The sequence below is a fragment of the Lutjanus erythropterus genome, chromosome 6 (genome assembly GCF_056507025.1).
Source record: "Lutjanus erythropterus isolate fLutEry1 chromosome 6, fLutEry1.hap2, whole genome shotgun sequence".
NCBI classification, from domain to species: domain Eukaryota; kingdom Metazoa; phylum Chordata; class Actinopteri; order Lutjaniformes; family Lutjanidae; genus Lutjanus; species Lutjanus erythropterus.
In genome coordinates this window covers 15,004,410-15,031,074 of record NC_139322.1, presented here as the reverse complement: position 1 = coordinate 15,031,074, position 26,665 = coordinate 15,004,410, and the positions used below count along the sequence as shown (strand labels likewise).

Genomic DNA, 26,665 nt, shown 5'->3' with positions numbered 1-26,665 from the left:
AGTCAGTGTATAACCTGCAGTAGATGGCGGTCGACACACCACCAGTTTGGAAAACCAAACGTAGGTGGAGCAGATCATCCTAGTGATGCAGTTGGGAAACAAGACACACATGGGCGTTTTGGTTTGTACATGTAAATTACACTGTACATTTATTGCTAGACTGACAACTTCACTGCTCACCTCTCCCTCTGCTCAGCTGCATTCTCTGTCGCTCTACTGCTTGTTGTACGAAGGGATGGTGTTCTTGATGTGGCTACACTTCATCAATAGACCACAGTGTGGTTTTGTGGGCTGCCATTTTTGAGTGGCTAAAAAAAGTTGGGGTTGCAACTGATGATAGCTTCTGGTTATTTAAAAATGATGCGTTTGTACAGGACGTCCCATGGCACATAACCAATCAGTGGTCTGCAGTGTTTTCATGTCACCGTTTCCATTACAGATGGTACTTTATTTGGTATCAGCGCCATCAAGGTTCCAAACAAGCTGGGCAGATAGTAAAGCCAAAGCGAGGAGAGGAGAGGAGAGTGGAGTCAAGCTGAGCTGCATTATGCAGTGGAAATGTGGTTTTAGCAATGTAAATCAGTTTATGAGTCTGCTATATTTAGAATATTTTCACCACTTAAGCTAGCCATCAGATGATACCCCCCCCAATGGGAAACCTCAGTTATATAGATCAAATATCGCTGTCTCCAACAGCTTATAAAACGGCATTTTCCTGTCAGAAAAGGCTGTCTGCACAGCAAGGTAAATTTATGAAAATAATCAAAATATAGAGTACACTTAAGCTGATAATGATTTTTTTTTCCAGGTTGCCCTGTTTATGTGATTAAAATACATTTTGCTGCTGACCCGGTCCCCAGCAGTACATTGCATTCCTACACTGGTACTCCAGCTACTTCAAGCTGGGAACGTGATGTCTACTATAGGTGAGATACTGACTATAGATAAATACCTCACAGCCCCACTTCACAATATCCAAACTTTCCCTTTAATCATCTAGTTCACATCTCAATTCTGAATACCTCACGTGTAGCTGCTCCCATGGGTGGCGTTCTGCCCTCCAGGTCCTGCTGGCGTCTCAGCTGTTTGATCTGGTTCAAGGAAGGACGTGGTTGACTGGCTGCTGCGACAGTCTCTTTCGTCCAGTCATCTACCAGTTTGTGGAGATCGTCGGTGAACGTGCCTCTCTTGTTGTTGCTGTTGTTGGTCTGGACCTGAGCAAGCCTTGTGATTGGCTGAGGAGATGGTGAGGGTGTGGCTGTGGTGAGTGACGGCTGTGTCTGACTGGCGGCGGTCTGAGCTGTGGTGGTGTTGAGGGAGGACCCTGAAAAGACACAAAGGTCTTAAAAATCTGGCCTGTTCAAATAGTTTCACAGTCAAATCAATTGGCTGCTGTATGGCGCAATTTAAGGCACTTTTGACACATGAACCTATAATATGACCTTCATGAAAGCCAGCTCTCAACATGTTAATAGTCCTATTGGTTTTGCTGAGGCCAGAGTAAATGTGTATAAAACTTATTTACTGTGACACACATTTTGCCAACATAGCAGCCAAAGGATTACAACATAAATGACTTGCATGAGTAATTATAGACAAATGAAATGTCTGATATGCAAGCAATGACAAAATTCAGCAATCCAGACGTTAACATTGCCATGCAAAACAACAACAAACGTAAATTAATGCAACAATCTGTAGAGTACCCACATATTTCAACAATAACTGCCACATTTTTCAAAGTGACAAAAACCAAAAAAAAAAGAGAAAAGAAAGTGCACACACAAACATAAGGAAGACTGAAATAGTGAGGACAGAGTAAGAAAGACAGAGAGTAAGAAAGTAAATGAGATAGTTACTACTACTGCGCTCTTTGCCTAGACATAGTCGTTTCAGAGTGGACCCTATAAAAAGGTAAAACAGCACAAGACAGAAACAGTTAGGCCAGGACACACTGCACACCACACGTATGTGGACAAGCTGCTTCAAAAGCACATTCAGCTACCAAAACAATTGGGGAGAGAGAAAGAGGAAAAGGAGGACAAGGGGGCTGAAAATCAGTGTGGAGGACTGGAAGAAAGAGCCTAGGTGTTCTCTTTAAAATGGGCAATCATTTCAATGGTTGACTATTAGAAAGTGAACCTATCAAGCTTGTGACCCTGCATGTAAATGAATTTCTGCATTTCTAACAACCTTATCAGGAGAAGAGCATCATATTTTATAAATTAAGTTACTGAAAACAAATGTTTTCTTTTTTTTGTTAATAATGCTGTATTGGACAGATATCTGGTTTAGTGCAGTCACAAACATCTTAATCGACTTTACAAATAAAGAATCAAATAATATTGATTTACAACCCTGATTCTAAAGAAGTTGGGACGTTACGTAAAACGTAAACAAAAACAGATGCAATTATTTGTAAATCATATTCAACCAATATTAAATTTAATACAGTACAAAGGCAAGATATTTAATTTTTGTACTTTTGTAAATATACACTAATTCTGAACTTGATGCCTGCAACAGGCTTCAAAAAAGTTGGAACAGTGGCAACAAAAGACTGTGAGAGTTTTGGAATTCTCAGAGAACGCCTGTTTGGAATATTCAACAGGTAAACAAGTAAATCAGTAACAGGTCACAGGATAGGTTGAGTCATTCAAAGGCAGGGATGAGGTGAAGTTCACCACTTTGTGAAAAAACTGCATATGCAACTAGTCCAACAGTTTAAGTTGTTTCTCAAGGCATAGTTACAAGGAATTTGGGGATTTTACCATCCACAATCCATAATATTATTAAAAGATCAGAGAATCCAGAGAAATCTCTGCACAAAAACCAACACTGAATGCCTGTGACCTTTGACCCGTCAGGCAGCACTGCATTAAAAAAACCCATATGATTATGTAAATTATGTTACTAAATGGGTTCGGGAACACTTCTGAAAACCGTGTCTACAAAGTTAAGACTCTACCATGCAAAGTGAAAGCCATATACCAACAGTGTCTAGAAACGCATCCAGGTTCTCTGGGACTGAGCTCATCTGAGATGGACTGACCAAAAGCAGAAAAGTGTGCTGTGGTCTGATGAGTCCACATTTCATATTGTTTTTCATGGATGCCATGTAGACTGGGTTAAAGTGGAAAAGCACCATCCAGATTGTTACCAGAATGTTTTGGAGCATCATATGCTGCCATTCACATGTATTTTTCAGGGACACCCCTACTTAATTCAGCAAAAACAATGCATATCCACGCTCTGCATGTGTTACACTGGCTTTGTAGTAAATGAGTTTGGGTATTAGACTGGACTTCTTACAGTCCAGACCTGTCGCCAACTGAAAATATTTACCACATTATGAAGCACAAAATATGACAATTAAGACCCTGAAGTGTTGAGCACTTGAAGTCATATTACAAGCAAGAAGCAAGGTAACGAATTTTGCTTTCAAAACTTTAACAAGTAGTGTCCTCAGTTTCCGAATGTTTATTGAGTGTTGTTAAAAGTAAAGGTGATGGAAAAGGTCATGTACAGTGGAACGTGTTGCAGGCGTCAAATTCAGAATGAGTCTTTATTTCCAAAAAAACAGTTTAGTTTTTTAGTTTGAACATTATATATCTTGTCTTTGTACTGACTATATGTTGAAAAAGATTCGCAAAGATTTGCATTCTATTTTTATTTAGGCTACATTTTATACAGCGTCTCAACTTTTTTGGACTCAGGATTGTTTGTAAGATTTAGTATGAATTAATGGTCCTTTAGTTGGAAGGGAGAGACCATAACAAGATAATAAGTGTTTTCTAAGAAAGGAAGACTGGAGCCTGGATTAAAAAGAGATCCCTTTGTCGATGTGAGAATGCCTGTGAACAAAACATGAAACCAAAATAAATAAAACTTCGAACTGAAAGAGCACACAGATACTAGCTGGAACTCATCAGAGTCAGCGCTTGTCAGAAACATGCAGGTAACTCAGGAGAGGTGGAAGGAGAAAAAATAAAAGTAGTAATATTGATGATACAGCCCTTCATATGGCGGAGCAAGTCTCCATCAGTGCCCTGCCTGGCGCCTGCACCATGCACGTCTTCTCCGTCCAAACATGAGGGACAGAGAGAGCTCTCCTATAGCACAGCAAAGGGGCCCTGCCTATCAGGGAAGGGCTGGGGAGGGGGTGGTGGGGTTCTCTGTGTTAGTATACAGAGGATTGCTGACTTGGGCAAAGTGCCTCGACTTGGGAGATGTTATACAATTGAAATTAACAGTGGATGGAGACACACAACAAATAAGTAGGGTATAAAGGCTTTGGCATTCTCTCTCACATGTGAACACACACACACTTGTACAACCTGGCACACTGTCTGGGTTTAGATCTAACCTCAGGCCCATGTTTGGAGAGAACGAGCCCCAGTGTGCTTGTGGGGTCTGTTTTTAAAGCCAGAAGCACTGCACAAAGCATTTGTATGAGGGGGAGAGGGCATTATAGCCACAAATGAATGGTTATGAATATAACTGTGGATCTGTGAATTGTGGATGATTGCCAGAGAAAAGACTGTGTAAAGTTACTTGCAGCCTGGGTATCAGAGGCCACACACACACGGATCAATAAGAGGCATGCACAACCGGGAAATGCTTCCTTTTCAATCTTCATGCCAAGAAACTGAATGGTGGCCAGACTCACAAGTCAGTCTCTAAATGCTTCGCTCAGTAGTGACCGAGGACAATTAGCTTTCATTGCTAAAACTGGGTGGAAATAATTCAGAGTTTTAAAAAACCTGCATTGCTAAATCAGTCCAAAGTCTTTAGAGTCTTCCTTCATATTGGGGCAGGGATACTGTGTAAAATTACAGAGAATTGGGGGGAGAGCATCATTTCTGGTAGAAAGAAAATGTAAGGGGCGTAGGATTGTTAGCGGCTGCTCTCACCAGCGTTTAAAAACAACTACTTTGCATTGGTAGGCGGTGAGATCTCTGATTGTTTTAAATTGCAAGACAAAGGTCATTCTGCATGTAAATTCATGGAGCCATGAATTTTAGACCACCAGAGTCATTGCTTCTCACCAGGAGTTATACTGGCAAAATCTTTAAGTATTACTCACTGCACACTGTGGGTGTTGGTAAGATGGCACTGCTACATTACTACACAAGGCTGTATTTACACTGTGCAAGTGCAAAAATGTACAACAAAGCTCATGTTGTTGCACAACTATTTGAGGGACAACCCAGCAATGCAGACCAGGAGGTGAACTTAATATCAAGAACACTTTAACAGGAATTACTCTGTTGAAAATACTGTTCTTGACTACATGTTCAATTTAGAAAATGTTGCTTCAATAAGACACAGCTTCTTATTTTAGCATAAGATACAAGACAACAAATCAGACTGGTGAAACTAAATCTAAATGCCTGCACAAGGCACAACAGATGAAAGAGACAAAAAATGTTCACTGAAATTCAAAATATATTGGTGTCAGAATTTAATTTCATTGGTGTTGAATTAGCAACTCTGTTAAACCCTGCAGAGATTACTATCTGCCACTGTATTTCTATATACTTCCACTGGGGGGGCACCACAATCAGAAACCTTCAAATTCTACATCTAGTGGCTTTAATTCACATTATAGCAATAGCTGATTACAGATCAGAAGAGCAGAATGAATTTATCATGCTGATAGTATCTGTTTATCATCAAAAATTGCTCTCAAACAAAAAGGCAGATTTACATAAGAATGGACTTTGGTCACGAGTCTGTGAATCTTTGACTCTTTCCAGTTTACCTACTTAAAACCTAAAACCTAAATCCAGCAGTCCCAGAGTTTTACATAAAAACTGATAACAAGCTTTAAGCACGATGAGGGCACAGGTTTGATTGATGGAGGTCATACTTGCTGAGCTCTTTCCAGGAAGTGACAAACAAGACTGAGAACCCGCAGACAAGTCCAACAGTAACAGATGAAGAGACTTCAAGTAAAGTCATAATATACACAGAAGTATGACCTGCTTCACTGCATGAAGATGAAAAAGAAAAACATCCCGGCTGCAGAGACCTTTGATTCTGGTGGTGCATGACTTTACTAGCTAGATTCAGTTGATGTTGTTCATAGGAGTTCTGAATACCAACATCAGTGTGTGCATGGGATGGATCTTCTCTGGCGTTAAGAAAATAAATCATACAGAACACAAGCTCCGAGGTTGTTGAAGGAGGGGGTGGTGGTGGGAATAGAAAATGGGTGATGTATGGGTGAGGAGGCCTGTGAAGAGGGTGAAATAGAAGATCCACTAATTTACATATAAATAATAAATATGGTTGATAGAAGAGAGAGGCAGGTTAAATAAAGAAAAGATGGAAATGAGAGAGGGGAAATAGAAAAGAACAAATACAAACAGATGGACAGAGACACAGGTCCACTGAGGAATCTAGTGCGTGGTTTGCTACTAGATTTATAGGTGACTCTCTCTGACGTTTGGTGGTAAACCGTCCAGCCTGTAAAAATGAATATAAGAGGGAAGAAGAGAAGAAACAAGAGAGACACTTTGTAAAAGTGCACAGAGACTGGGATGAGAAACCCCCACCATCAAAAGCACCAGCAAAGGACACCAAGAAGGAGTGCACAATATGCAGGATCCCACTACATTATCTGGTGATTAATGGGACATTTCATCCAATATTTAAAACTGACGATAGAGAGCTTTATTAGGGGGAAAAACAACTATCAGGTTAAGGGTATCATGGCTAAATGCTTGAGTTTCGACCTTGACCTTGATATTATTTGTGTGTTTGTCTATTGATGAATGTATTATTGTTTATTTGATAGGGTCAGATAAAAATGTTGACAGTGTTTATAGTTTTGATTGTAATTTCAAACACCTGTCCCTAGAAGTGATTTTGTCATTGCATAAAGCCAGAAAATACACTAGAATTTAGAATAAAATGTACCTAAATAGTGCACCAAAATGATTAAATAATATCACAGTAACAATTAAATAAATTATTTAAAAATCTAATTAAATAAAAAAAAATGAAACGACAAAATTTCTAAGCAGGAAATTGGGCAGTTACCAAAAACAAAAAAACAAAGGTTCTGGGTCTGGTTTCACAAAGATCAGCTTTGACTGAGGCCTAGATTTAACAAAAAAGATTTTAGATAGAAATCTATGTTCATCAACCACACAAAGCTTAACTACAGTAAGTTAAAACATTTTGGAAAGGGAAACAAGAGAGGCTTAGAAAAATGAGGAAGATAAAGGGGAAAGATAAAGGTAGGAAATTAATGCTCCTAGACTACCTTATCTGAGTTATGTTCCTATTCTTAGATTGATGAATATTCTTTTCTCTTATGTAGTATATACAAATTTATTTTATCTTATTTTAGCCAACTTTCATTTAATTCAATTATTTATTTCTTTAATATTAAAAATTAGGTGATACAAGGGCAACAGAAAAACAATACACAAGTGTTATGTAACTCATTATCCTCTCCACTGTGAATTATAGCAGATTCATTTAATAACTTTCCATGTTTTTCCTGATCTCGTGTTTTATTTTTGCTATCTGTGTACTTTTTGTTTTTACAATAAGTCCTTGGCAAGAACTGGATGTTAACTCACTGCTCTTTTATTATGTAGCATTGGAAGAAACACAGCAGACAAACTATTACTTGAATTTATATTCCATGTGAATTTAGGATGTGAACTTGGTTATGGTGCTAACCTGAAACTACAGACAATTAACAGTCATCATTATCTGCTCAGACATTCCACGTGGGTGTATATGTATTACAGAGATGGAATATATACACACACAACGGGAAACAATGCATATATTGATGACAGCATATAACTGCCACTGAGTAAATTTACAATGTGTGTGTTTAACATAATGGTTTAGTATGTATTCTCTCTTTGTGTCTGTAATCCTTCACAGTGAGCTCTTTGATCCTACTTGATAAATGTTGTCTATGGACAACATCAACACTGTTACCTCAGCCCAAGAGGTTATTTTGTAGATAACATGCCCCGTCTGCGCGTGCACACACACACACACACACACACCAGCATGCACATGAACCTGTAATGTGTACCTTGGCCAGGGCCAGCTTGGTTGGTCGTTCCATCAGCGTGTCGCCCGGCGTAGATGTTGTCTGAGGAGAAGGAGCCCTTCAAGGAACAGGGTTGCTGGGTGTGGACCTGCTCTGTGGCGGCATTGGGCTGATTGCTGGAGCTGGAGCTGCCGCTGGAGTGGGCAGAGCCATCTGACAGAATTGAACTCTTCGCAGGGGAGCCGGATGAACTGGCAGCACTTTCACCTTGGTGCAAAAACAAAAAGAAAAAAAGTGTGAGTCAGAGTGAATCACTCTGTGAATCACACACTCCTACAGTTTTCTGAACCTGACGCCATTCCTGTGTTTTCCACTTGTGTTCTTCAGACTGAAAAAGCTCTCCCATATGCACACAGATCATCTCTATAAACCACTTATCGCCACAGCATCTCTTCCCACACACCTTTCCTCTCTGTGGAGGTGTTGAGATTGTTTTTGAGCTGCTGCACCATCGGATTGAGCAGTTTTCCAGCCTTCAGCTTGTGTTTGCTGGCCCTGCGCCTGCGGCCACTTGGGGGTGCAGCGTGAAGCAGGCCAACATTGGGGGGCAGTGTTTTGCCCAGCTCCTTGTACAGACGCTCAATCTCATTCCTCTGGAACGCCTGCAGCTCAGAGATCTCTTTCATGTGTCTAGTGAGAAGGTACAGTACAGGGAGAGAACAGACAGCAATTTACTTACATTATTTCTGAAAAGCTGCGAGTCAATTTCATCATCTTTTTTCAAGCATTCCCTCAGTAATTTACTCTCCACAAAGTCGACTAAAGCCTCTGTCATTAGGGCCTGCAGTCATGATACCTGCGTCAAGGGACATCCTCTCCTGATACGTGTCTTAAATGGACTGAGTCATTCAAAAACCTCTCTGCGTCTTTTAGAAATGAGCTGCATCGACTCCACTGACAGTCCTAAACTCTAAACCTACTGGATTCTGATCATTTTATGGGCTTCATCAGTGCTGAACATTGATGGCACTGAAAATATGGAGAGAAAGCAACAAAAAAAGAAAAAAACACACAGACACTGAAGCTTTTCATGAGCTCTGTGCACAGGAAAAGAACATATTGCAAAAATGGAAAAAGATGTTATGTGTGCATTTCGTTTACTCTTATTAAGATCATAATAATGCTGAACATATCCATTTGGCAGCCAAAAATTGCCATTAAAGCACTGAGTGACTGTATTTGGGTGCATCATGTTAATTAATGTTAAGTAATTCTCATAGCATTTTTACAGATGCCAAAAAGAATGGTATAATTTCAGCATGTAATGTCTGCTTGCTGACAATTAGTTATAGCACATTACAAATATTCCCCTTTTTCATGCCACTACAAACAATTTCCTTTTGGCTTTTTATGCCATTATCACAAAAACACTGCTGGTTCAGTAATTTCAACTGTGGGGGACACATTGTTACCAAATGTTTACTGAAATATACAACATAACAGATTCATAACAGTTCAGTTCTGGAGATTGTGAAGTGAAGTGAATACTGGGAAGTTGTTCATGTGCTAGGGCATGCAGTGATTACATTACTTTCCCACCACCCCCACTGTAGTTTACTGTTTTTATAGGAATGAAATCTGCACTTTGATAAGGACACATTTGGCACTGAATAAAGTTTCTTGCCTTTAGTCCATGTGCTCCAGTATACTTTGGAATATTTAATTAATATTTAATATTTAAAAAAAAAAAACTAAAACAAACTAATTTGTAAAATACTAAGTGTGTTTTCAATAATTAGTCTGATGACTGACTGGTTGCCGGGGTGGAAACAGTAGACTTTCAGAGAGTTATACATGATGTACAGTGTCAGAAATGGGATGTGATCATGAAGCGAAAAAAAAAAGTTGCAAAATTAAATAATTGTAACCTCAGGGCGAAACTGGAAGAGGGCAATGAAAAACATGAAGATCAGAAGCTGTTAGCAACTGTGGTGGAACATTTTCTCATTGTGGCATCCTTAAAGATAAGTGTTCCTCAATTAATTGATAAAGCCTGCTTATTTTTAATAACTTTGTAATGTGATATCCCAAAGATAATCAATAATACTGAGGGAGAATGGGCCTCCTTTCACAAAGGTGTCATGACTGAAAACTGAATTAATGTGTGGCATCTTCAATAAATTAAAACAATTTTGCAATTACTGCAGTCAGACCATGGGAACTAAAAAGTAAGCCCTGAAGCCCTGAAGTACTGAAGAAAAGATGAAGAATCACATCTTCTCTTTTATAAATACAGGCAGTGAAACCCAAGTAATGTTCACTGTTTAGCTTCAAAGGTGGTTAATGTTTCATGAGAACACTGCTGACAGACAATGTGACACATCTGTGCAGCTGTGGGTAAGTGCATATGTGTGTACGTTACTTTTCTCTCAGCTTCTGTAGCTCTTTCTTCATATCTGCATCCTCAAACTCGGAGTCGTTGTCACTGCTGATATAGGATGAATGGGCGTGTCCTGCAGCAGGAGAGGGAGCGTGACCGTTCATTGCCACGGGCTGTCGGCTCGGTGAATCAGAGCCCTGCTCACTTTTGCTCCGACCGGAGCGCCGCAGGAAGGCCACTGCCCTCTTCATGAGGTCACTTCCACTGTGCTCAGACAGGGCGTGAGCTGGAGGAGTGGGGTGGGCTGGAGGAAGGGCTACGCTGCTGCTGTCCTCATCTGCTGAGTCAGAGTAGAGGTGAGAGGACTGGTGGTAGTGCTGATGGGTTGGAGTGTCGATGGTCTGGGCCCGGGGGATATGGCGTGGGGTGAGATCGGGACTGGAAGTGGAGGTGGCCTGGTAGAAGTTTGGTGGCGCAGAGTAACGGTTACTACTGTGGGGTTTGGATGTTCCTGCTTTCTCATTATCAGCTGCAGCTGTCACAGACGACCTGCCCGCGGTCACACTGCTCTTCTCTTTGCTCCCTTTGCCCTGGCTCTGGCTGTGTGACCCTCCAGAACCACTAGAGGGTGCTGCAGAGCTGCAGGTGCTGTAGCTCGACCTGCCTTTCTCTAAACGACAGATGACATCCGGTGGAGTAGGGACAATCTGGAAAGAAGAGACGCCAATGTTCATAACAAAATTAGGGTTTGTAAACATCAACTAATCCAGTGTTTTAGCAACAAACTGTACTCAGGACAAACAAACAATGGACGTCATGACTTGTAATAAAACTTAATTCAAGTTTTGGTCATATGACATTCATACTGAATAGTTTTGCTAATTTTAAAAGCAAATTCTTACTTGAAAACGGCTTTTGGAGCTGGTGGTCGCATCTCGTCTGCTCAAAACCCTGTTGGCTGAAACAGCAGGATGGTTTTTCAAAACAAATTATTCTCAGACTACCATGCATTCATTATGTGATATGGACATTACATAAATAATATTACCTACCTGCCACTGCAGAGTCACTTAGTGCACCCACACTATCTGTACGCTCAGGAATCTGAGGCTGAAAGAGAAAAAGAGAGGGGTGTGTGTGGGGGAGGATGCACTCATTTTGAATAGTGGCAAGTGGTAAATCGCTAGATGCACTGGATGAGTGTGGTGAGGCTAGCCATTATCCTCTCCTGACCTCAGTTTTGTCTGAGTGAGTCAGACCCTAATTTGTTTTTAGTAGCATGCATGCACACAAAAAAACACATACACAGAATGAAGCTGGCAAAAGAAGAGATCATGATGAATTATCGTGCTGACAGTAGTAATTTTGTTAGCCTCCCCTCTTTCTAAACACAGTATTGGTCTTGCTCTTTAAAGCCAATAGTCAAATCAATAACAGTGCAGGGAAATGACTCAATGATGCTGTCATTAACTCAGCTCCTAACCAACTGAAAGTTCAGATTTCCCTGATTCTGATTCTCAGATTTCTCTGCCCTTAAAATACAGACAGCAGACCACCAATAGAGGGTTCTACATGGCGCTGCTGCCTCAATTGATTTCTTACAAGTGTCCTTTCTGTGATCTACATGAGACCATTTTTCATATTGTTACTTTATTCTTTTGACTTGACTTTATGTTTTAGTCCTTTTGGTGAAGGTTCTGAGACCAGGTTTCTTTTAGGACTCTTTTAGAACTAAACCAATATATCTGTCAGCTGTGGGGATGTGACAATTCTGACAATGTTGTTGTTTATAATTATTAAAAATACCAGTAAAAGTTCACCGTTTCATTTCCCTGATGACATTTTGGATTTTATATACATACATAAAGAATATTGGCTGCTATATCAGTATCAGATTTTTTTCCCCCCTAATATCAATATCAGCATCGGCCCCAAAAATCCAGTACTGGTTTCTAATAAGAAGACAAACTGACCAGACACTAAATTTTCTCTCTAGGGAAGCTATACTGGCTGTATATGTCAGCAGGGCAGGTCAGGAGACCACATCAGTATGGCTCTGTAATATCAGGTCCAGACTGTTGCTGAAGTTTAGGTTTTACACGATTTTGTGGGACTTGGAAACTTCTGAACAACAGTGGTGATATGGGGACATCATGTATACTGTTAATGAAGATGAACTGCAATTTATATGTTTTATTGTATAAGTTTTATGTAAGTACGGAAGGAAGGAAGGGGGAGAATATGCACTGTTTTACTGATGTGTCTAGAAATATGCAACAATGTAAATAAACTGTTTTTGTCGATATCCCCCCCAAAATTCTCTCTCACACACACAGATATCAGTGTATTTTACCAGTGGCTCCCCTTTCTTCTTCGAGTGTGCTCCCTCTGTGCTCTGGCCATCTGACACTGGAGGCGAGCTCACTCCCTCCATGCTGGAGGCCTGGGGGTCAGACACAGAGCTGGAGGGCTGGGAGGGGGCATGCTCCTGGTACAACAAATTTCTCAGCTTCTCATCCAAAGTCTTGATTGTGCGGTCCACAAACTCCACCCTCCGTGGTCCCTCGCTGTCAGACTCTCCCGGCCCACCGCTCGCTGGCTGCTGGTGGCTCGTTGACTGGGGGCCCTGAGAGGCCTGGTGTGCTGGACTCTGAGGCTGGGAGGTGACTGTCCCAGGCTGCATGGGGGTGGCGTAGGGCTGCTGCAGGACCACAGACTGATGGGAGGCCAGCTGAGGGGGCAGTTCACCAGTCGGGCTGGACTTTTGATTAGGCTGACTGGTTTGAGAAGAGGCCACACCACCAGCTGCTCCTTTATCAATAGTATTCACATCCAGGGAGACAGGTGGCACAATAGCGCAGCATGGCATGTCAGTTACCATAGAGACAGCAGAGATACAAGTCTCCTCCACAGGAAGAGGTTTGTGATGGCTGGCCCCAGCAGCAGCAGAGAGGGCGTGTTTAGATACACAAGGCTGAGGCTGCTGGATACGAGCTTTGTCAACATTTTGGTCTTGAGGTTGCACTGAGGTCTGAGCTGCAGGGGCCAGAGAGGAGGAGGAGGACGGAGTTTGAGAGGATAAAGATGCAATCGATGCAATCGATGCAGTCGCTGCGGTTGTGTTGGTGCTGGGCCTCGCTGATGATGAGGCAGCCTTTTCAGATTCTGGAGAAATAAAAAGGTTAATTAGGAGGAGAACAGATTGGGAATGTGTTCTCAGTTCAGCCAAGGCCACGAAGAACAGGAGCTGGGTCCTGTGGGTGCCAGAGTGTTACATCACGGCTTGTCTTGCCCCATCAGGCTCTGTCAGCTGGAGTATAAATCCTGCCCTTCACTGCTGCCTGGAACCACTGCAGAAGCACTCTTATATAATTGACCCCAACTCTGATGCATGAGCAGCATCTTCACAATCCACAGCAGCAAGTATGATAAAAATGATTCAGTTTATGCTACAGAAAATATACAGGGCTCCTACACATTTTCCATTTCAAATTTAGATTATTTTCCACACTTTTACAGACTATTTTTGACATTTGAGTGCAAATTGCTTTGTGTTTATTATGCGAATACAAGATTTAAACTCCAATTGTTAATTCCACTATCAAATATCACAAAGAAGTTAACTAATGGGTACTACTTATATACTGTCCCTTCACATCAGAGCTGCAGCAATTAATCGATGAGAATTTTTCTGGTTTCTTTAGGCACTTTGGTTTGGTATGGTTTCCTTACACAAAAAATGTATTCTAATAACTATATCACTGCATAACTTGTAAATATTTAGACAAGGTCATTATTTGGTTATTAATGATGCAATGTATATATGAAATTCAATGATGTATCTCCATTTCTTTCAAACTAATTTGGTTGCAGATGTCTGGATTTCGTTCCATTATAAGGTACTTGGGGCAGAGCTGTGATGCAGGCTGTGACATACAGGCGTAAAGGCGGCTCTGCATAGGAGTGTCCATTCAGACACACGCTGCACTTCCTGTCTTGCTTTCAATAACACCAAGCTCACTCTGGCCTGGGTTCTCTCACCCAGTGATCCACGTTCTGCCTGCTCCAAATGCCTTGAAAAACCCTGCTTGTACAATCAATTTACTTTTAGAATTTCAAAATTTTACATTTTAGAAAACTTGGGGACAAAAGACTGGAAAATATTTTTCTGTGCTATTTTTTTCTTTTTTCCATACTTATCCAGACTTGAAAATTACAAAAAAATTCCATACTTTCCCATTCTACATACAAACCCTGAATACACTCCTGGAGTAGAGAGAAAATCTTCATATTAAAGAATTGTTCTTAGTAAGTAGTAAATCTGAAGACATGAAGGAAGTACTAATGATACAGTTCTGAGTGTGTAGCATACCCTGGGTTGTAGAGGTGTGAGATGTAGTCTTCTCTTTGTCTAACACAGGCGTCTCAGCCACAGGGCAGATGATGAACCAGCGCTTTCCAGTGTGGAGGACTGTCAAGGACAAGGAGACTCATAAATCCACATCTACTTAAAATCAATTCAGCAGAAGGGCTAAAGGTACTGACTAAACACTTTAAAAGCATAAACAATGGGAGAATACAAAATCTTTATGTAATTCATTAAAGAGTGTATTAGTGTATTGCTTTACCTTGCAGTAAAGCCAAATATTGCTGTCTCCAAATCAACCAAATTCAATAAATCTAAATCAGTAATTCTGCCTGCAGAACATGGAAGTTGTTGATTTGCTACTGCCTCAGTGTGTTCGCTTGTTGTTTAGGCTGTCTGATGGCATGGTACAGCACTGAAAATATTCTAAATACATCGTACAGATTATTTTCGGTGGACCTTCTTATGGCTAATATACCCTTTGTTGCTGACCCTCTCTGCTTTACCAAACTGATAATCAGCTGGCATCTACTGTAGGTAATACACTGACTATGGATAAGTACCTCATACAACCCCACTTCAAATAATCCAAGTTATACCTTTAAATCATATTCATTCCAATGCTGCAATGCAACAGACCTCTTAAGAATGCAAACGAGTTTAACTAGAGTTGAAAAGTGTGAGTGGATTTTGTTTGACTGAATATAAAGTTCCAGGTGGCTCAAAGTCTTACCATTTTGCTGGTACACCAGCTGTGGGGTGCTGGGTGTGGAAGCTTTCAATCCCTAAAGAAAAAGAAGGATTACTTCACAGATGTGATGCGTGTGCATCTACTTAATAGACATTTAAAAAGGGTTCCTCCAAAGAGCTGAACCTCAGAAATAAATTCAGTTAGATCAAAATGTCACATCAGCAAGAATGGTATTTTTGGCAGCTCCTGTTGGCAGCGCTGCATGCAAAGTCATCTTGAGAGTGCTGTCAGGATGATGTATCCGCGGCAGAGCCACTCAGAAACAAATCGCGCCATTGCAACTATTAACTGTCAACAGTTCCTTCTCACCTCTGCTCCCAGAATGCCAGCTCCGTCACTCTGATTGGGACTGCCTCCCTGGTCAGAGTTCCTCTCACCCTCAGTGTCCTCACTCAGCATGTCCTCAGCCTTGTCCACAATGTCCTTCAGCTGCTCTATGAACACTTCTTTTTCTAAAGGCAGAATGAAATCATTCTCCACCTGAGGGGCACCATGACAGAAAAAGGGGACAGAACATAACAGGTATTAGCTTAAAAGTAAAACTGTGCCAGGAACAACATGTACAAGCATGTTTAGGAGAGAAAAACATTGTAAAGTGTCAACAAAAATAGTGAAATTCCAGACATATTCTCTTATATTATCTCTGCCAAGATAAAGCAGCATTTTTTAGTTTATTTGTGAGGGACAAGTACAGAAAAACATGCCCATTTGTCTAAACAGTTTCCGATGTTCTGTACATGTGTTTATAGCAGAAGCTGATGGGCACTGATAGTCCAGGCAATTGCTTGTTGCGGTGTAAAATCTTAAAGTCAGTCCAAGCAGTAATCAATAACAACAACAGCCATCCATGACAACACAAAAACAAACATATAAACAGACAAATAAAACAAACTAAACACAAAACATCAGGACCTCAAGTATACAGATAATAGCCAGTTAGTGTCATGATTCCAGTTCAGACCAAGTTTTAACCAGGATTTGATTGTTGAAGAAAATGTTTTAAAATCATAAATCTGCTTTAAACGGGCAGGTAGGGAATTCCAGAGCTCTCTCTATTCAATTTAAGGCTGAAGAAAATCCAAGGACAACTACTGCATCATTTAAGTTTAGTAAGTATTTATATTTCTAAGCATTTCACATCATGAAAAGTAATTAAATATTTTGCTTTAGAAAGCTTCACGAGTAAATATCTGCCTTAGACCACCTATTTTATACCCAATAAGTTCATGTAGCAGTTCTGCCATAAATATTCATCCATCTTTCTGAATATATGAGCACAATATGAAATGGTTGGGATTTGAGGAGAGAGAAGGTGCCAGAGAGAGACAGACAGATTTTTTGCTGCATTGCAGCTGAGAACAGCAACACAGGGAGTTTCAGTTCTGAGCCGTCACAAAGCATCTCAGGCAATGCACAGCTTACAGCACGCTACAAAAACCTTTTCCATGAACTCAAGTGGCAGTGGCTCACTCCCACAGCATACCATGTATGTAGCGATCTCCTCCGGTGCGTCTCCATCCAGATCAAACTTGAAGGTGACCATTTTGTGGTTGTGAGTTTCCAACTGACACTCTACCATCTTATCACCAGTGTTACACACCTGCAACAAGAGTGGACATAAAAAATATTTTTTCTACTGTTACATTATGTTTCAGCTGTTCCTTGTGGGAATACATTTTGGTTACTCACATTAAGCATGTTGAGCTTTGGCCTGCTAATCTTCTCTTGCCGAGAACGTGTCCGTGTGGACCTGCGGTGGTGTTTGCGGACTTTCCCTTCGCCTTTACCTCCATGTGTCCCCTCGTAACCATCACTCATCTCCTTCCCTGACGTTGCATCCGAGTTGACACTGTTTTGGAGAGGAAAGGCAAGTATTAGTGGAAGTATTGCTTTTGTCAAGAATATGTGAACACTGAACACACAGTCCTACATTTATTTCATGTGGCTATTATGGTTTCAAGATCAAAATACACCAGCTGTTGAAACTTGAAGGGAAAAATTGGCACTTTTCATGTGGATGCACAGTGAATGTTGATGCTAAATATACTCATTTGTTCTTCCTGCATCCAGTGATGTCACATGATGTCCTTGGCATGAAGGAAAAACTTTGGATATCTTGTCTCCACCTCCGGTTTTTGTCACCTAATGCTAGATCTTAGCCAGAAAACTAATAACTATAGCCTAAGGTGGTGATACACGGCAATATGGGCATGGACATCCCAAACCTGCGTCTAATGCATCCTGTTACATTTAAGCACTCCAGAGGTGGCTCCACATGTAGAACAACTCTGCTGTCTGCTCAAGAAAGCACACACTGAGGAATTTATTGTTTCAACTGACAATCAGCACTGACTGAACATTCATGTGACCTAGCCTCCACTCTGCCACCCTGTACCTACAGCCATATACAGTACTTCTGGATGTGTTATTTTATAAATTTTGGGTTTGTACACAATCCAAATGTTGTTGTGCATTTACTTGCTTTGATGGCGGTTGTGTTGTTATGTCGATACTGCAATAAATAAATAAATAAATAAATAAATCTTTAAAAAATCACCTGCAGTTGAACTTGCACACACAAACATTTTCAAATCCCTAGTGCCTAAATAAAGATGGTGGAATGGCATAGGGAGAAACAGCATTTAAGGTGTATAATAAATAGAAGAAAAAAAAAAAAGAATTATCTCAGTGAAATTTGAGACAAGAATCTTGAGTATCACACAATCTTTGAGGTGAAATAGACATGAATCTTGTATTGGAAATGGAAAGAGGATAATGTTCTTTACATCCTCCCCTGGATATGGAGCTTAGTAAAAAGGTTTTGTATTTATCGCTGCTTTGGAATGCCTGCAGGATTTGGCAAAAGTCTGATGTATCAGCCATGGGTGACACTAAACTCCACATAATCTTAAATGGGATGTAGATTTATGGAGGATTAGTTATCTATAGCTCCATTATGAGCAACTGAACTTGAACCTGAAATTAAAGTTTTAGCTGCTGGTCACAATAATACAAAAAGATCAACAGAGCCATCAGAGTGCTCATCAGAGTGTTCTGTGGTTTTATAGACATGTTTGTGTCTAGCTGGAGGGTCGTGCTTTGGTCAACACGCTGCCAGAGAAAGTCAGCAGAGATGGCTGTCAACTAGGTCCACATTACACAACAAATCATACAGTACAACAAATAGGAGCCTTTGTACTTTAGGGGGAACAGCTAGTTAGGAGTTGTTACATCCAGGGTCCCTCCAGGGTTCTTCAAGATAAGTGTAAGACTATTTAAGACCTTTTTAAATGTCACTTACAATGAAATTGAATGGCAACTTTATGGCCATGCCAGCAAAAGTATGAGCTCTAGAAAACTATCATTAACCAAGCAATTGAATTTGGTAAAACATTTTATTATAACACTCCAATTCATATTGCCTGGAATGGACTTGACCCACTTGTACTTTTGCTTCTGCTGCCATTTAAGAAACAGCACTAAAAGATTCTTTTTCATCACTAAATAATTGCTTTTTAAATCTTAGGAGAGTTTATTATTTAAAAGAATAAATTCAAAGCAGGACTAGAATTGAATATTTCAAATGCAACTAGGCCTAAATGTTGTTTCTAGAGCAGCAACATTAATGTTTACAACAGAAAACTCACTATATAAACTCAATCCTATAACCTCACTGGAAACGGATATGTTCATAAAATAAATCATATAATTCTGACAGCATAATACTGATTGAAGTTTAGAAAGAACGAAGAGCACAGACTTCAGTCAGTGTCAGTCTTTCATCCTGTCCTCCTCCCTCTGCTGCTGATGTGATTCACTGCCTGCAGGTACTGCTGGTAGAGGGAGGAGGTGCTCCTTTGTTTCAGCCAGTGTTGTTGTTAAATTTTATAGATATGTGGCAAACTGAGCTACGAAGTTCAACATGCACACAGCTTTCATTTTAGCTTTTTTTGGTCACAATTCACGATTAGCCGAGCTAGCATGCCATATTTATGTCAAACATAATGGAGAGATGAGACTGTGGACAGAGCAGATTAACTACAAGTTTGCACTTGTTGAACAGGCATATTGGCTTTTAGATTTATTGCACTTACAGTAACGTGCACATTTGTGGCCAACTTGTCTCAAATGGAAAGTCAGCCTTTATCTACTCTACTGTTTTTGGTTGATTTTTCTGTTTGAAAACTGGTCACCATTTATTTAAACTGTTTGAGAGATTCTGCAATGCTGTTTTCCTGTGAAAGTGTTTTGTCGACTAAAAAACTAAACCCAACCTTCAATCAGCATGAGCATGAGTACATAATGACTGAATTTTCATTTTTGGGTGAACTGTCCCTTTAAACAACAAAAGTACTAAGCTTTTAAAACATTATGGAAAACTTTCTCCTAAAACCTCTGACTGAATATGTTTATATTTGTGCATATGTGTACGCCTCTTTTTTATGTAATTGTCTTGTAATATTTTGGTTTTATCGTCATCAGATATATTTGTGTAACTTTGATATGCCACACAGTGTCCCATTCTTCTTTATATCATTCTGGGTCCCGGAAGCCTCTAACACACAAGCACTGCAGGTGACGTCAGCTACAGTCTGTAAAGGTTCAGGGCTTAAGGCTTTAGGGAGGACATTGGGATCGAGTCTGTGTGTGTATGTGGAGGAGCTCAGCCCTGATACAGAGAACGGAGAGAGGCTGCAGCGTGATAATAAATTACACCAAAACGTTCTACACATTTTGCAGTTATGACATTGCTATATTTCTATAATCCTATGAAAGGACAAGAAAAAGCAAAGGCCTTATTTTGAGATGCATCATTTCTGAGGACTGGTGACAACTCTTAATATTTTCCAAAGGCAAAGCAACATCTCTGCTTCAGGGAGTTTAAAAACAAGACATCTGACAGAGCCAATGCTTTCAATAATGTTGTGCTTCACTTTTTATTTGGGGATGAAAAGAGCAAGCCAACCAATACAAGGTTCCTTTCAACATGGCAGCATTGGTGACACTTGTAATCATTTGAGTCTGAAGTAAGAGGATGGAAAAGACCCAAGTGCTTTATGTCAACACTCATGTCACTGCTTATCAGGCAGAGTGTGGCTCTAGGGATTAATGTCAATTTCACAGCACCTGAAGCTGGCTGAGATTACTCTGCAATTCTAAGAAATGCATACTGGCCCAATCACTGATTTGTCCCCTGCAAAGATGACTAAGGGAAAATAAGCTAGTACCTGTCATAGCTCTGTCCTCCAGTGGGTTTCTCTGCAGCTTGATCCTACAAACAGAACACAGAAATCATCAGAGAGACCGAATACAAGATAGTGACATGTGGCAAGTACTTCCTGACAGTGACCTGAGAAAAAGTATGATATACTATACGCAAGGGCACTGGAATCTTTGCAAAGCAAGGTGGGCAGAGGAACAAACATGGAGTGAGAACTAAAAAAGTGTGGAAGTGACTCATGTGTCCATACCTCTGTGTTGGTCTCTGTTGGCCCCTGACCTGCAGCTCCTGTGAGAGTACCGAGCTGTTTCTGCTGAGTCAGACTGGAACTGGCAGACCCAGATGACGCTCGCTGAGAATCAGAGGGCTGCAGCACAGGAATCTGGCTCTGAATCTGGCTCTGAGACTGGGCCTGCAGGGGAAGCTGGCATGGGTTCTGGCTGTCCAGCTGGGCAGCAGCGGTGGCTGTGGCCGGGTCTGACCCGTTCTGCACAGTTGAGGAGAAGACTGCAGGCTGGGTGAGCTGAGCAGAGGGGACAAGCTCAGGGTGACTGACCTGGGCCTGCTGAGGAACCTGCTGTAAAAGACAAATAAGATTACACATATTATTATGGTTTAAAAAAGTGTCATCTGAATCCTTTGTAGACATTTTAACATATTTAGATTTTGGAATATTTGTTGTCAGTGTTTGATCTGATTGCAGCTGAAGTGGTAGTTACATTACTTAAGTCAGCCATAAAGTGTGTGGATCAGCTCAGGTTGCAGTGTAATAGTTAATGCTGTGTTCTGTGTTTGGTGCCACAGAAAAGAAATAAGAACTCCCTGTTTATGTATCATTACTACAAACTGTGAATGTAAAGCTAATGTAAGGCCAAGTTTAGTTAGTTAGCTGCTATGAGGACGGCTGCAACTACCATTTTTCCCCCCCATTATGGATTAATCTGCAAATTATTTCATGACTAAATAAATAATAGTTTAGTCTAAAAAATGTTGAAAATTGTGAAATGGGCTCATCACAATTTCCTAGAGTCCAAATTGATGTCTTCAAATTGTTTCTTTTATGCAACAAACAAAGCAGCAGCAAAAGCAGCAAATCCTCACATTTAAGAAGCTGGGAGCAGCAAATGTTTGACATTCTTGCCTGAAAAACGGTTGAAATGATTCATTGATTTTTAAAATAGATGACTATTGATTTTCTTTCAATCAACTAATTGATTAATTGACTAATCGTTGCAGTTTTGTGATTTTTTTCACTATGGTGGGAAAAACCGTAAGAGAAAACAAAAGCAATCATCCAATCACATTTGTTACTCCACCCACAGCTTCAAGCTCTGGAACGGATCTGAGATAACTCACCCACAAGCCCACCTTCCTTAAAGGAGAAGGCTTAACCAGAAACACACAGGTGCAGGTTGTGTATGTGTCTATGCATTGATTTGGGGAAAATCTTTCATAGTTTGCCATCCAACAAAAGTAATAATACTCCACTGAGAAAATACAACAATACTAGTAAAAGTTCTGCTTTCTAAACCTTACTAAAGTGAAACTATCTAGGCATTATAAAAAATGATTCAGTCATTGTGCAGTAAAATGGTCCCCGTCAGTGTTTTTAGATTAATATTACAGTTGCTTTAATGTGTGTGTTGACTTTACTGCTGCAGATGTTTAAAGTTTAGTTAACATATACTGTTGGGTAGTTCATTTGACAACAATACACAATTCTATACATCCAGAGGTTCATATGTTTGCACTATTTGAGAATTTACAGCATATTATACGAAAATGTGTATGTCCACATATATATCGTATATAATGGAATAGCCAAAAAATAGATATTTATCATCCATATCGCCCAGCCCAAACATAAATGTTCACTATTCTTCAGCAACACAACATTAGTGCAGTGACTCTAAAAACAACACTTTTCTGTGATGCAAACACAACAACCTAACAGAGATTATCACAATCAAAGGTTCCAGTTCACACCCTCTTGGTAAACATCTGTGCTCCATTGCAGCCATTATAATTACCTGTATCAGAGGCTGAGTGCTGCCATTTGTGGGAGGGTGTGTGTTCTGGGACGGGGCAGCATGTGTGTGTATGGGGTGAGTGGTTAGTGCTGATATGAATGCAGGCTGTGAATGAGAAGCTTCAGATCTAACACTCGGCTGCAGAGCAGCGATGGGCTGGTGCTGTGGGGATGGAGGTCCCACTTTGCCCAGCATGGGTGTGGGAGAAGGTATGAGGGACACTGGGATGGGTGACACTAATGTGTTTTCAGTGTGTAGAGGAGACAGGGGGGAGACAGAGGGGGTGACAGGGAGAGTCTGTGCAGGGGAAAGGAAGATGGGATTAAGAGAAGAGGAGGTTGAAGGGTGAGGGGCAGGGCAGGAGTGAGGGTAGGAGGGTTCACAGTCAGTCACAGCTGTCATCACCTGCACTGTGGGATACTGTGAAGGAAACTGAAGGGAAAAGAACAAAAGAAAGAAACAGAGGAAAATCAAATAGTCTAGTCTAGAGAGCAAGTTCAAACATAGGAGGAAAATGTTCCAAGACCATTTAAATTTCTATCATTATGATTGTATGACTGGTATTGGGGTGTTAGAGCCATTGGGTTGAAAAAAAACAAAAACATTATGGACCCGGGGGAAGGGGGTAATATGTCGAGAGTTAAGTGGTAAACATATGAGAATAAAACTCAGAGAATCTGAGAGTAGTAAGTTTACAAGGAAACCTCACAAATGTACAAGAAAAAAACTTGGATATTCTTGAAAAAAAACAAACATTCTCTGACAATAAAGTCAGAAATTTACAAGAATAAAACTGTGAAGTATAGTTTTTTGTTAAAGTCAGGATAACTTATATCTAATAATTATTTCCAACAATTAACAACAAATTGAGAAGATTTTACACTACAGCAGACAGCAAATTTAAACACTAATGTATTAAATTCAGAATTTTCAAGTTTGTTTTCCTGTAAATTTACGATTTTTAATCCAAGAAATTCGAGTTTTTTCGCCCTCTCTCAACTTGGAATTTATTTATTTTTAGTGATAATGGCCCCAGTATGCCATCCTGTAGACCCTTTTACAGTTGAGAAAGCTGCATGCGCAGTCTGGCAACGGAATTATGGTAGACCACAACAGCTTGTCAATGAGCATTACAAACACAAGCAGTTTTGATTGCATCCTAAGGCCAGTCAATACGTTTAAGAGCTTGCAGCCATAGATGCCACCAATTGCTCTGAAATCATCCTGTCTGAATCCTGTACAACTTGAGTTGACCAATGGACTATCGCTTCTGACGTGTTGTATACACAACGGGTAAACACTTTGGTGATTTTGGTGGTGGTAAAACATCTAATTCAACATATGCAGCTTGATAACTTATCTGGATGACTGGGGGAGACCACTTCTTCTGTTGCTGAAATGCGCACTCAGCTTTTTTATGACATCAGCTGTAACAGGGTCTATTACTGGTCTGTATAATCCAAGCAATTCATCCAATATCTCGACACAAGAAAAACTATCAACGGAAGATATTTGTCAAAGCAGTGAGAACAGACCAAGAATACCTGGGATGGGTGTGTTGGTGGTAAAGAGTTTGAAATCTGTAGAGGTTGGAGTGGTTTGTGGACAGTAGCCTGGGCCATTGACTGCTGAGGAGGAAGTGCCTGGGCTGGCACACTGGAAGCTGATTGGCTGAGAGTCTGTCCATGAATCTGTCCATCTTGTCCAAGCTGTGAAATGTTTTGACCAGCAGGAACATTCTACAGAAGAACAAAAAGAAGAAGAACAGGGAGAAAAAGGGGGGGGAAATTCAATAAAGGGAGGGATTCTTGTTTCATTTCTCAGTTTGGAAATCTGCAGTTCCTGCTATTGACCCAGATGAGAATAGCTCACATTTTCCATCCTGTCCCTAAGCCTGGAATCAGTCTGAATCTGCTGCACGTACTGGAGTATTATACACTTCAGACACAGAGCAGGCCTGGGAGGGCTGGCGGATGCAGCAGCTAAAACCACTGTTATTGTTTTCATGACTATTCAATTATTTCTCTAGTGACTGGTGTCCAAGGAAACTCCTGTTTATTGGGCTGCTCATTTTTTTCTTTCACCTGCTGTCCACCAACACAGCTGCTTCCAATTCAGCTGCACCAAATCAAAACCAGGCACCATAATATGAGTGGCTCCTACACTAGCATTACCACAAATAATGTTAACTCGTTTAAATGCCATAATTTTCTGTCCCTCCCACAGTGAGCCCCACAGTGACAAAGTGTGTTGAGACAAAGGCGTTCTACCTGATTCAGGAAAGCAGCGATGCAAAGATAGGGTTGAAACTGATGAAAAATGAGAACAGGGCGAGGTCAGAGGAAGGAAAAACATAAGATCCAAAACTGGGGCACTATGTATGCCACCTTGCTACAATGTACTGTAGAGTGATCATCCTCACTGTTCACTCACCTGCTGGGAGATAAGTGCAGCCTGGCTGTGCTGTGAGGAGGCCGGAAGGCTCTGAGGAGCAACTACCTGGTTAGCTCCTCCATAGGTCTGTGGCGCAGGAGTAGACTGTGCAGGCAGGTATTGGCTCGGAGCTGGAGCGGCCTGTTGCTGCAGCACGTTGAGGGCAGAATGTGGAGCAGCAGAGTAACTCTGCATAACCGGGGCGGCTGTAGGATGAGGTTGAGGAGCTGGAGTCTGAACTTGTTGGACTGTAGGCTGGGACACATCCTGGCTCTGTTGTTGAACTGTCTGCATGGTTTTCTGACTGTGCTTCTGTAGAGTTGGGGTGTGTACCTGTTGCTGAATACTTTGAGAACGGTGGGTCGGCTGTTGTGCCATTTGTTGGTGTATGCTTTGCAGAGTTTCTTGGCTATGCTGGAGTTGAGGCTGAATATAAGCCTGCCCAGCGTGCTGTGGGAGAGTATTTTGCAGTAAGGGCTGTTGGTGCTCTTGCTGAATCGATATCTGTTGGTTATAAAGTGCTGGTGTGGAAGAGCTCTGACCAGGCTGCTGACTTGGCAGATTGACTGTGGCTTGGACCTGTTGCAGCGCGCTGGGAGCTTGTGCAGGATGACACTGGGCTGTGGCTGCCAGAGCTGGAGCTACAGATGCAAGAGGGTAGCTTTGTGCTGGCTGCTGTGCTGGCAGGGTGGTTGGTGCTGCTGCAGTCTGTTGCTGAACTGGAGGAAGATATCCTGATGCTAAGTTAGCCTGCTGCTGAGCTGGGGCCACACAGTTCTGATAGGTTTGTTGGACTTTCAAAGGAAAAGTCAAAGAGTTTGCTGCTGCTGCTGCTGCTGCCTGCTGCTGTTGGTGGCCTGGTGCTGGGTAGCTCTGCGCAACATGTTGTGGCACAGCTGATGCTGACATACTTGCTGCAGCTTGGGTCTGCACACTTGGAGGTGTGTAACTGGCAGCACTGACTGTATTCTGGATGTTGACTGAACACAGACTAGCTGAAGCTGGTGTTGCAGCACTGTGTTGGGCAGCATATGGAGCAGCAGGGTAGCTGTGTCCAGCCTGAAGGTACTGCAGTGGTGCGTGAACTGGTGTGCTGGAAGCGGGCAGGCCCTGGACAGATGGTTGGTTCTGGTGACCTGCCGAACTGGCCTGAGGACACAAAGGAGAAAAATTCAAATTAGATCCTCTTGGGAATGAATTTTACTAATCAGGAATACAATCCCACAAAAACTAAAAACTGTGCCAATTACATTAAATCATACCAGATGAAAGTATAATGAAAGGATGAGGGATAAAAATAAGTTAATGAAACATCTGTTTCAACAATGAGCAGGCAGTGACAGTTGTGCGCTAAAATAAGGATGGGAGAAACGGTAGGAGACACCGAGAGGAGGGAGATCAGACAGCCACCCCTTCTCCTCTGATCAGAGACCATCTATCCAAGGCAAACTAAGGAGC

The 26,665-nt window shown here is 41.2% G+C and overlaps 1 protein-coding gene across 7 annotated transcripts in view; it reads right to left on the bottom strand.

Moving 5' to 3' along the window:
• The window catches only part of LOC146325030 (serine/threonine-protein kinase WNK2), a 63,430-nt gene that overhangs the window by 2,865 nt on the left and 33,900 nt on the right, over positions 1 to 26,665 (bottom strand). For 3 of the 7 annotated variants that reach the window (XM_084720760.1, XM_084720759.1, XM_084720765.1), the window contains 19 exons: positions 25,208 to 26,356; positions 24,319 to 24,513; positions 22,775 to 23,206; positions 20,995 to 21,321; positions 20,752 to 20,795; positions 17,213 to 17,372; positions 17,007 to 17,123; positions 15,833 to 16,003; positions 15,506 to 15,557; positions 14,779 to 14,877; positions 12,760 to 13,571; positions 11,459 to 11,516; positions 11,309 to 11,364; positions 10,449 to 11,113; positions 8,490 to 8,716; positions 8,069 to 8,293; positions 6,373 to 6,471; positions 1,860 to 1,904; positions 1,023 to 1,324 (listed from right to left, as the gene is read on the bottom strand). In XM_084720760.1, coding sequence (XP_084576886.1) covers positions 1,023 to 1,324; positions 1,860 to 1,904; positions 6,373 to 6,471; positions 8,069 to 8,293; positions 8,490 to 8,716; positions 10,449 to 11,113; positions 11,309 to 11,364; positions 11,459 to 11,516; positions 12,760 to 13,571; positions 14,779 to 14,877; positions 15,506 to 15,557; positions 15,833 to 16,003; positions 17,007 to 17,123; positions 17,213 to 17,372; positions 20,752 to 20,795; positions 20,995 to 21,321; positions 22,775 to 23,206; positions 24,319 to 24,513; positions 25,208 to 26,356 — 5,235 coding nt within the window. Of the gene's footprint in view, positions 1 to 1,022; positions 1,325 to 1,859; positions 1,905 to 6,372; positions 6,472 to 8,068; positions 8,294 to 8,489; positions 8,717 to 10,448; positions 11,114 to 11,308; positions 11,365 to 11,458; positions 11,517 to 12,759; positions 13,572 to 14,778; positions 14,878 to 15,505; positions 15,558 to 15,832; positions 16,004 to 17,006; positions 17,124 to 17,212; positions 17,373 to 20,751; positions 20,796 to 20,994; positions 21,322 to 22,774; positions 23,207 to 24,318; positions 24,514 to 25,044; positions 25,084 to 25,207; positions 26,357 to 26,665 lie in introns of all 7 variants that reach the window. The other 4 variants (XM_084720766.1, XM_084720761.1, XM_084720763.1 and 1 more) reach the window with 4 other exon arrangements.